At 38.7% G+C, this 12,119-nt stretch overlaps 1 protein-coding gene across 7 annotated transcripts in view; it reads left to right on the forward strand.

Annotated features, from left to right (window-relative positions):
• The window catches only part of LOC137078947 (utrophin-like), a 303,830-nt gene that overhangs the window by 260,160 nt on the left and 31,551 nt on the right, over positions 1–12,119 (forward strand). For all 7 annotated transcript variants that reach the window (XM_067446798.1, XM_067446802.1, XM_067446800.1 and 4 more), the window contains one exon: positions 6,379–6,515. In XM_067446798.1, the coding sequence (XP_067302899.1) occupies positions 6,379–6,515 (137 nt within the window). The remainder of the gene's footprint in view (positions 1–6,378; positions 6,516–12,119) is intronic.

Genomic DNA, 12,119 nt, shown 5'->3' on the forward strand with positions numbered 1-12,119 from the left:
GCTCAAGTGTTTTTTTTTGTGTGGTGTAGTAAAGTTGATAAACAAAGGTTTGTAGGATCAAACCCCATGAGGGACCCTGAACACCACACAAGTCTTCTTCTTCTGGAAACGAACACATCACAATATTCCTCATTTAAATAATTAATAAATAAAATAAAGTGGCGGGACCTGGTTGAGTTAGTAGTGCGTTGAAACACAAGGCATTTCCCAAACACGCTCGAAACGCTTGACCAATCACAACTCACTGATCCAGGGGACCAGTAAGAGAGCATTGTGCTTTTCAGAGGGAGGGGCTTCATAGAGACAGGAACTAAACAGTGCGTTACTGGCAGACTGGGAAGAGAGGAGCTGCAACAGTGGAGAATATGGGACAAATAATGTTTTTTGAACATTCAAGCATAAAAAACCTGTTCTCACTAGCATATTCTTTCTAGTAATAGTCATTGTGTAATCAAGACAACCAGAATGTCCCTTTTTCAATCCATGCTAGCAGTGTGACACCCCTGTGACCTTGAACAAAGCACTTCATCCCCAGGTTACTCCATGGGAATCATTCCCATAATAAGTTTATGGTGCTGTTCTATGAAGCGTCACATAAATGTTCCACAGACCCAAGGATATCGATCATGACTGTCATATTACTTTTATAAAACAGTTTTATATAGTAGTAGGTAATATCGAGTGACATTTCCAACCCAGTATGGCCAGCCTTTTTTATGCTTTACCATTAAAAAATGGTTTACAATGTTGTGATCTATAGAATTGTAATTCTAGGTAAGAGAAGCGTTGCAGTAAAACATTTCAGTGCACAGACAATGACGCTCGTCCTATTAAATTACTGGACCAGAACTAACTGTTATATAATAAGACTGTGTTGACAGCGCTGAGCTCAGAACTGCTTTTCTGGAAATCACCAGCTGCTTTTTAATACTATCAAGCGGCTGATATATTCTTTTACGTTTGGATATAACCTCTTGTTTCTCCTCCATCATCTCTGTCCGGTCATTTTGTTGGCTTTTTGTTTTTGGTTGGCATTCAGGGAGGCAAAAGTAATCCTGAATTCATCACTCTTGTCCTGTCAGTCCTCTATCACACACACACGCAAGCACACGCACGCCAGCAGTTTTAAAATGTCCGAATACTTCCCTTGACAGGAAGAGAATACCTTTCATTTCCTTTTAAACTGGCCTATCCCAGACACTCACTCCACAAACGCACATACATGCATCTATAAAACACATTTACTTGCGCATCAACAGCAAATATTTTCATCAGCATTCAGAGAGCAGAAGATCAATATTGAACAGAATATGCTTTTTGTGGTCCTCGGTTGGGCTGTTACACCGTTATTGCTTTTTCATTGTGTTGATATTGCTTTTTGTTGTTGTGATATGGTTTTTATTAGTTGTGGGGTACAAAGAGTTTCTTTATCCCAGTGTCAGTCTAAATGAGTAATGTGCTGTGTTCAACTCGCGCTTCCAGCAGGAACTTTATAGTCCTTTTTAATAGGAAAACTTCACCTAAACATGAAAAACACCATTTACTCATGTTGTCTTATTATTTTTCCTCCGTCAAAAAACACAACGTGTAAATTCATACAAGAATTGTTTCACGAACAGGATTCATTCTTCTTGTGTTAACTGAATAAGGCCAGTTGAATGCATGTAGTTTTGGTTCATCAAACTCAACAAAAGACAAAAATCAGCATAAATCCACCATACAAGTATGTCTACTTGACGTACAGTAAATTTGTCACAATATTAAATCAGTATTGATGTAATGTTAATACTACACATACAATAAATAATCTATAGTAGAAACTATCCGGTTGGCGCTCCATCACAGTAGATGGCAGTATTGCACATTAATGCTGGTTGCTACCCATTATAAAACTGAAAAGAGATGGTCAAGTCACATTTTATTTGTACAAAGTTTGCCAGAGTGCTGTAGAGTAAGACAATGAGCATATAAAACGAAAGCATAAAAATAAACAAGGCAGATACAAAATATAAACACATTAGACCGGATACCATCCAAATAGTAAATAAATCTACCAATAGCAATCTTAATCAAACGCCAGAGAGAACAGATGAGATTTAAAAGCTGATTTTAAACTGGCCAATGAAGGAGCAGACTCAAAAATTCAAAAATTATTTAGAAATGTGACTTGCGTCAAGTACCATAACAAACTGACAGCCAATCAGCAGTAAGGGGCGTGTCTGCTAATGACGGGGAGAAGAGCGCGCACATTGCACGTCATTATTCAAAACACAGGACAAACATTAGCCGAACAACGAAAGAGAGACAGATGGCAGATAAAAAACTAACATGGAAGGTGTCTGTGGAACAAAAGAAGGCTTACTATCAGGCAAGAAGTATCAGCTTTCCAGCGCTGGAGAGAACTCAAGGAGCAAAGGCCGATTTTGCTTTATTTCTTCTTGATAGGTAAAGAACATTTGCTTTGTTTAGTTACGCAGAACTAATTTTTGCTGACTTTTGCTTGAATATGCTCGTGGGTCATGTTCGCTTGATTGTCCGTTTGCGATCGTATTGTCATACACCTATTCAGCAACCCATTCATTTCCACACTGTATGCCTGGAGCAGCTAAATCTCCTCCACTCTCTATTTCAAGCATAAGATAATATGCCCACAAGTAAGATAATATACTCTTAATATATGTTTGTTTCCTCTTTTCGTGCTCAATATCCTCTAGAGTTAGTTGGACTGTCTGCTTGTGTTATCGAGTTGTTCATGAGAACTGTTTGTGTTTTTGTGATCACTATAACTCTAATCTGGTCATTATTGTAATATGTTCATTAGTTGGACTGTCGTACTTGTGCTATCGAGTTGTTCATGAGAGCTGTTTGTGTTTTTGTGATCACTATAACTCTCTAATCTTGTCATAATTGTAACGTGTTCGCTAGTCGTGCTCGTGATCGAGTTGTTCATGAGAACTGTTTGTGTTTTTGTGATGGAAGGGATGACTTTTTCATTGAACATTTGACCTGGATTACTATAGTAACACACAGATTTCCCCATAGTCATTGCCTGGGTTACGTATATGAGGGGCGGGACTAACAAAATAGGGGCGTGTTTGCTTTGATGATTTTAAATATCTTCATCGGTTACCAGAAAGTGTTTACCCCACCCTTAAGGGCCGACTGTGCTTTGTATGCGTTTAGAAGAAGCACAAAAACCAGTGTCGTTGTGTTTTTGATGTAAAACCCAGTGTGATCCATTAAAAAAAGTGGTGGACTAGCTCATTTACATGCGTTCTGTCATAAACTAAAGGAAAATGTATTGATATTGCAATTTGCTGTTGTAATTAAACAACTTGTTTTCATCATGTTGCGCTTTCATGAGCGTATCAGATCTAGGGTTTATGGGTTCTGTTTGTCTGTGGGTTGACGAGTTTATCAAACCAAATGTTGAAGGCCGAATCCTTCTGTGATACACGGGCTGTCACATCCTTGTTTTTCAGTTGGTCTAGTCTGCCAGATAAATAGGATTTGGTTTGTGAATATGTGCAGATAAAGAAGACTTTGTGCAAAGACGCAGACAAAGAAATCCTGGATTGAACCACCTCGGCTCAGTACACAAATGGAGGATGAGATGCGTGTGGATGGATCAGTGTGGGATCTGTGGAGATGTGTGTGCTTTGAGAATGCTAGTGTGTGTGAGAGAAAACAGTACAGTAGTGATGGGCTAATGAGCTCTACGTGCTCTCTTTAGACTGCATTTCTCTCAGACTGACCCAAAACGTGTGCGTGTGTACACTCTTACAAAATAAAGCTTGTTTATTGGCTTAGCATCCAAGGAATCTTTTCATTTCACAAAAGATTCTTTATAGATTTTAAAAAATGTTCTTCATACCAAGAGCCCTGTTTTAACGCTCTGAGGTCTGAATCACAGGTGCACTTAGGGCGCGCCCGAATCCACTTTTGCTAGTTTACAGACAGGAAAAACGATGGAAAAATGGTAGTTGCATGGTCCAAAGGGGTTGTACCTATTCTCTTAATGGGCGTAACATGCAATAAACCAATCAGAGTCTTATCTCCCATTCCCTTTAAAAGCCAGTTGCGCTCGCGCCACGGTGGAAAGACTGATTGCTTCTCCAGAGAGGAATCCTTTTATTTTTTTATATTCTGCATGTTTGTGTGCTGCTGCGCATCCCTGTGTGTGTAATAAGCAGAGTGTATGTGTATTGTGCACCTATAGGCCCGTATTATCAACACACACTTTAAATAACACAAAACACAGTAACAAAAATCTGGTCTAAAGTCAATGGTGCATTAGTTTTGAGTTCCTCAAAATAGCAACGCGTCATTAATGCACCTGAACACACCTGGTTTTCAGACCAGCACGCCCATGAGTGAACAGACGGGCATGAGTGCATTTGCTATTTAACAACGTGGCACTGGACAAGAAAATGATAACTGTCGAACTGAAACTAGCAAAAACTGCTTTGCATAGCTCCAGATGTATGATAGGGACCTTAGACAAAAATGGTTCTTCTGTTGTATCACTGCAAAACCCCATTTTTGAAGCTTTATTTTTGAGAGTGTTTACTTGTGTAACCCTTGCGTGTGCATATTGCTTGTGTCTGCTTACCCCTCTGCTGTTATTTTTATGAGCTTCTAAATATAAAGGAGTATAAAGTGGTGTTTTCAGGTCAGAGATATGTAGAGAACCATCAGCCGCATTTCCCATTTGTTAGCAAAAGCAATGATGCAAGTGTGTGTTTGTGTGTCACCTAATTAGAGAACATATGCGTTGTGCCTTCTGGATGGTTTCCAGGGCTTTGCTGTGGTTGCTAGGGTTTTTGGGATGGTTTCTAAGTGGTTGGCTTTCTGGACCAGACAAAAGACCCTAATGCCAAGTCTCTATGATATTCTGTTTGGCTTGGGAGATCTCTGACATCCCTCAGTGTAAGTCAGCACATACCTGTTAGGTGAAAATAGGGACAACTCTGGGTTTTCATTCTCAAAACACCTGAATATGAACTGATGTGGCTCATAAGGCATATTTTTAAAATACTTGTCTTATGTACCAGAGGTTGTACAAATATTGATTAACTAACACCTTTTCAAATAATTTAAAATGGCATCTGTTTGTCAGTAGATGAACACCACTGGTTTTTTTTTTTTTTTTTTTTTTTTAAGACATTTATTCCGCAAGCATGTTTTAAATTAATCAAGTGACCGTAAAGTCATTGATATGGTTAAAAAAAAATTTTTTAAAGAAAAATATTGTTAATTTGTACTTTACCAAAGAAAACCTAAATAAATGCATCTAGGACTCATAACTATATATTTTACCACTGTTTGTTTTTATAAATTATGTAGGAACATTAATAGATTAATTCATGCCAAGAGTGCGCCTTTGTAGGACACACAGGCAGGAAGTATCACATTGCTATGCCAACACGTTCAACCTCGTTGCGCTCTCACACCAGTTATATGAATGAAAATTATTCATAACTTGAAAATGCCTGTTGAAATGTTTCTTATCTTGACAGCAATGTACTGTTCTAAACGTTTAAAAAAAGCACAAAACAGTTGTAATCCTGTTTACCACAATTTTGAGGTAATAGAGCTTAAAAAACAAAAACAAGCTTGAACTACTTACATTTAAACACCACACCTACGCTTGCATGTATATCTGGCGGTGGTGCCGTTTTTTCATATAATATAAACAAAAATATGACTGTTGTTAACGGCGATGCAAAAGATTGTGGGTTATCTCCAGCGGCGAAGGATGCACCTCATGCACACTCCAAAATCCTGTGAAAGAAGGACGCATTCGAAGGTCGCATTTGGAGTGTCCTACTCACTTTTTTAAAATGAAAAGGCCTTATGACGTATGCACCCTTCGAATTATCTATCGGATCCCTCCCCCTTGTTATCTGATTAGTGTTTGAATTCTCCCACCTGTTCCCTGTTGATTTCTTCCCTTTGTAAGCTCCTTGTGTTTGTCAGTCTTTGTTGGATCTTTGTCTTGTCTACGTCTCCCGGTTTCCCGTTTATTTTCCCCGGTTGTTTTATGGTTTTCTAGTTTATGGTTTTCCCTTTCCCTTTATGGTTTTGGCTAAGGGTTAGTTGCACGTAATTATGCACAATGTATTGTTGTACTAAGGTAAGTATATGTAACTAACAAGGACACTGTAAAATAAAGTGTTATCAATTTCTTACTGTAAGTTTTAAAGCAGTGTGACGCTGCTAAATTGGCTCTACCAACGCCTACACAGCAAAGTTTAATACTAGGGGTTCAAACCGCTAGTGACTCTCAGCCTTTATTGTATTAAAGTTGCTTTGAACAATTGTTAATAAAGTAAATCCACTTCCACATCCATCATCTTCTCTTCGTCTTCTTTTCAGACCACCTCAGGTGAAGACATGCGAGATTTCACCAAAGTCTTAAAAAACAAGTTCCGCTCGAAGAAGTATTTCGCGAAGCACCCTCGCCTGGGATACCTGCCTGTCCAGACGGTCCTAGAAGGAGACAACATGGAAACGTAAGCATCTTAAAGGAGAATAAATGACTTCTGTATGTGTGTAATAACTGCAATTTGACAGTCCTCAGGCTCTGGGTTTCTGCCACCTCCAATCATTATATTTCTTCACCCGGAGAGCTGTTACAGCCTTCACACAGTGAGGTCATTCACACTGCAGGGTTTGAAGAACTACCGAGAAGTGTGTCAAATATTGTCGACATGTCTCTCTTCATATCGCTGATTTCCTGTCTGTACAGAAATGATGATATATCTTGAAATATTTCTCTAATTAGCAAATCTGGTCTTTACTCTAAAGATTCAAGCTCTGTTCCAAAACCTAAGGTGTTTTCTGTGTGCAAAATAGGTCAATTGATGTGATGAATGAAGCACTGCTCACACAGAAGTCACTTTTAAACCTATCAGCTTTCTGTTGGTCAGTTCAATCTAACTTGAACGTGAGCGGGGGGAACCTTGCCCTCATGTGAAGCTCCCAATCAAACAGATTCCTATTGAAATGATCCCACAGAATGTGTGATACTGTACACGTGATACGGTTAATGCGAGCGCACATTAAGGCTGCGTCATAACTTGCATTGAATCTTATAAGTGATATGTTTGAGTGATATAAACAAATATGTCACCCATATCTCATCTGTCATTTACGAGTATCAGTGACATTACTACATTGAACTACTGTGTTGCATATAGGGTTGGGTACCGAAACCCGGTGTCAATATAGCACCAGTACCTAAACAACCGGTGTGTACCGGACCAAATCAGAACGCAGATTTCGGTTCCTCATTTCAGTGCCATCAAACATGCTTTCGCACTTTGGCTGGCGTTGAGTCAGAGACACACACACACTCACACTCCTCACATATCACAGCGATTCAGTGTTTTCAACCACATCATGTTTATTTTAGGATTCAGACATTTAAATGCACATAAGTAGCAGCAAAACAAAGCGGCTGTCTATGGAAGTGGCAACAACAATCCTTTCTGACAGTTATAATTTGACGGTGTTTTATTCATATCAGACACACTTCATATAAGTTACCATAGTTTACTCTATTCTTCTCAGGTTCACCGGTCACTTACTTTCATGTATTTCGTGAGACGAGGATGAATTCATGTGATGTAAATCCGACAGATCCGATTCTCTGAGGCGCAAACTAACATGGCGGCGCCCATCGCGCAAAATAGATCAACTAACATGATTCATTATGACAAAACACATTCACTACACATATTTGAAAATCAGAATGTCAGATAGCTCATGACTTAGGTAACAAGTTTGTGAATATTTTGAATAAAAAAGAAAACAACTAAATAAACCGATACAGCTGAGCTGTCATACAGCGCTATTGCGGCTGCTGTCTGTCATGTGATGTGAGAAGCATGACACGTTGCCATGGAAACAATAAGGCGATGTTTCCATGCTAGAGAATATAGTCATATTAATGCAAAATAATGCTGAGCTGAAGCTGGTGTGTAGCAGACCAAGACTACAGACTAGTTTGCTGTTATTAGTGCTGTAATATCACTCGTATTAGTGCTGTTATTTAGTGTTAAATTAGGCCTATTTTAGTTGGGTTAGGTGGCTTTAGCTTTTACTGTGATTTTAAGTAAATTGTGTTTTGTATCTATTTATATATTTAAGTATGCTTTAAACTTTTAATTAAGTGTTTAATTTAAAGAATGAAAAAACAAATCAATAAAAAGCCATTATTTAATGTCATCCACCATCGTTTTGTGGCTATTCTTTTTAAAAAAAATTATTGGTTCAGGGACCGTTTTAAAAGTACCGGTTTGGCACTAGAATCGAAAAAAAAAACGAAACGGTACCCAACCCTAGTTGAATATAATCTATAATAAAGCAATGGGGGAATATTTGTGGGTCATTCTAATAAAATAAGGGTTTTTTTTTTCTTTCTTTTGGAAAGTCAAAGCTATTGGGCCAAATGAAAACACAAAAATGACAGTTTATGATGACTTCTGAGAACCCTAGAAATGTGAAAAGGGTCCATAATCTACATTTCTCTCATTTTGCCTGTCATATTAAATAGATTTGTTCCACTGGATTTGTCGCAACACATTTTCTGCTAAAGATACATGTGACCCTAAACAAAAGAATGTATCTTGGAAGGCTGTCTTTCGGAGCAGCCCCTGGTTTGGGAGCATGCCCTACTGTATGATGTCTTTAAACGCCGCTCTAGGCGGTTCACTGTTTTTGGAACGGAGATCAAGTGTGGCCAATTTATGAAAATAGAGTGTTATGCAGTTCCCACTTCTGCCTTATCTCCATACTACCGTTGATTAAGGCACTTGTGGTTTTCCACTGGGACCGTTTCATGAGTTTGTGTCGGGAAGAGTCTTCTGCTAAATGACAAGGAACTGCTGATGACCCATTTCTTCAGTTGGTGCTGATTATAAATCCCCACAAGCAGAGCCGAAATGACTGCTTGCACCGCACAGGCTTCCTGTCGTTCCACGTTAGCATGACATTCAACCGATCTGAGCTCGCTGTGATATCAGACCATTTCATGTAACGTTTGATTTTCAGGTTTCTGAACAGGCGTGCTGTGGTGTGCAATAGCATGAATAAACTCCATCGGCACATGTCAGATTTAACAAAGAGTGATGGCCGTGGTTGAAATATATTCATAGTCATTTCCAAGAGCAAAATGAAACAGTGCAGTGTTCGGTTTTCTTGAATTCAGAAGCGCCGGGGGAAATTGAGCGACTTGTATTAAAGAGCTCGTGTTTGTTGACTCTGTCAGCACTAATTTACAGAATCGCTCATTACTTTGAGTCCAGCGCTCTGTACATAGTGATTCAACAAACCAGCCATTTAACAGCCTAGATAACTGGATCCTTTTATTTTTGACATGGCTCATATTTCTCCCTCTTCAGCCGCCTTTCCTTCAGCCTGAAAGTCAGCATGAAATCATAATGGACCCTTTTTACTTTCTCAATTCATTTTCCTGGTCAAACGTATCATCAGTGCACATTATTCCAAACGGGAAATAAGTACATTTTTACCACAAAAAAAAAAGTATAACTCAAAAATGATTGTGAGCTTGCAGACAGTTGTGGAGGGGCTGAGTTTATTTAAACTAAATGACTGGATAAGTCTTGCATGCCTCGCCAGAGTTATTTTTGATTAACATTTTAATTATACCTTACATGGTTAAAAACCTTTGTTTAAGACACCATGAAACCAAAATTGACAGTTCTTAATTTTACCTGCTAAAATCTTGCCATTAGTATACAGTTACATAGGGCGCTATCATACACCCGGTGCAATGCGATGCCAGGTGCAACACAAATATTTATAATTTTCACCTCCAGCACGACAATATTTAAATATCATATGCACTTGCGCCCGTCTGTTCACCCATGAACAGGTCTGGTCTGAAAACCAGTTGTGTTCAGGCATATTGTGTTCATGGGTCTGTTCACCCATGAACAGAGCTGGTCTGAAAACCAGTTGTGTTCAGGCATATTGTGTTCATGGGTCTGTTCACCCATGAACAGAGCTGGTCTGAAAACCAGTTGTGTTCAGGCATATTGTGTTCATGGGTCTGTTCACCCATGAACAGAGCTGGTCTGAAAACCAGTTGTGTTCAGGCATATTGTTAACGCGTTTCTATTTTGAGGAACTGACACCAACTGAGTCATTGACTTTAGAACAAGTTTTTGTTGGTCAATGGACAGTATTTTTTTAGTCATTTAAAGGAAGTGTGTGTAAGATTGTGGCCAAAACTGGTACTGCTGTTGTATCCCCCTCCCTCTGACCCGAGGTTGCCAGATTGGCTGCAGGATCGGCAGGAACGTTTGTAGATCTGCAGCTGTGGTAACTAGAGCAGATCTGGCAACCCGGATGCAGAAACACTACTGACTTTGTGATTGGTCGAAAGGTGGAGGGCGGAGCTTCAGGCCAAACACAACATGACAACATCAACATCAGTTGAGGGCTGCAACAACAACTTTTAAATGACAATATCCTGGCCGGACTACTGTTGTCAGTGATATAAGTATTTGAAATGAACATGATTTCTTAACCCGTTTAATCCCAAATTTTTTCCTGAAATGTGAGTACATGCAATTTACTCCTTAGACCTCCCTAACACACAAATGGTATGCCTTCTTTGATTTTATGTTGGTTAAGTTAGTGAAATATTAGGTTTTATACTCGGTCACAATAGTGACCGGTGGGAAACAGCATAGACAGAATTCATACAAATTCTTCTATTAGACCTATTTACCGGTTTGAAACTTAAAATAACAATAAAATATCCAACATATAAGAATGAGATATGATTAGGATTTACTTCAAAACTATTTCTATTGTTCCTGATACACAATTTAAAAAAAAATTGGGGGTATGAAAATTGCAGCCCATTGAAATAAATACAAAAATCTAGGTAACACGTTCATCTTCACTGAATAACGTGTCTGGCCAAAGAGAGGGGAAGAGGTGACCAACAAACCTTGAAAAGATCTACGCACTTACATGTAGTTATTACTCCTAAATATTAGGAAGAGCAACTTTGAACATTGAAGCACCAATTGGTAAATCCGAAATTTGGAAGTTTACAAGGTATATCTTATAAGGTTTATAAGGTATATCTCATAGATATAGATAGACAGACAGACAGAAGTATAGACTGATAGACAGATAGACAGAAGTATAGATAGATAGACAGACAGACAGACAGAAGTATAGATAGATAGACAGACAGGCAGACAGACAGACAGACAGAAGTATAGATAGACAGACAGAGAGAAGTATAGACAGACAGACAGAAGTTTAGATAGATGGATAGATAGATAGACAGAAGTATAGACAGACATATAGATAGACAGACAGAAGTATAGTTAGACAGACAGACAGAAGTATAGTTAGTTAGACAGACAGAAGTATAGATAGATAGACAGACAGACAGACAGACAGAAAGAAGTATAGCTAGACAAAGGTATAGACAGACAGAAGTACAGACAGAAGTACGATGGAGGGATGGATGGATGGATGGATGGATGGATGGATGGATGGATGGATGGATGGATGGATGGATGGATGGATGGATGGACAGATGGACGGATGGACGGACGGATGGATAGTTTTCAGTTCAATCTGTGAGTGAGTTCATATGAATAACACAGAATGACATAGAGAGGACATATTCTGTGTTATACTACCGGTCACAATTGTGACCGTCTTCTTTTATATGCATCCTGACAGCAGAATAAACCATGTATTCATATAATTTCAATATGTATGTATAGATGACCCTTTCATGATGATGTGTGCAAAAAATGAATGAGCTATTCAAAAATTAACTTTGATTAATTATTTAAATTTTCCAGTCATTTCTGTGCTTTCACATTGTCATTGTGCTAAGATGGCAGTACCAAGAAATAAGTGTGTGGTCACACGACCAAACTATGCAGCAATGTTAAACCTGCCCAGAACTCATGTAGACATCTTAAATGGGTATTATAAATGAAAATTTGCTTCATAATAGAAGTTGCTTTTTAATACAACACTAAAATATTCGAGGAAAATTTACGGTCACAATTGTGACCGGTGGGATTAAACGGGTTAATGTCTAGTGACATATC

This window comes from Pseudorasbora parva, chromosome 6 (genome assembly GCF_024679245.1).
Source record: "Pseudorasbora parva isolate DD20220531a chromosome 6, ASM2467924v1, whole genome shotgun sequence".
NCBI lineage: Eukaryota > Metazoa > Chordata > Actinopteri > Cypriniformes > Gobionidae > Pseudorasbora > Pseudorasbora parva.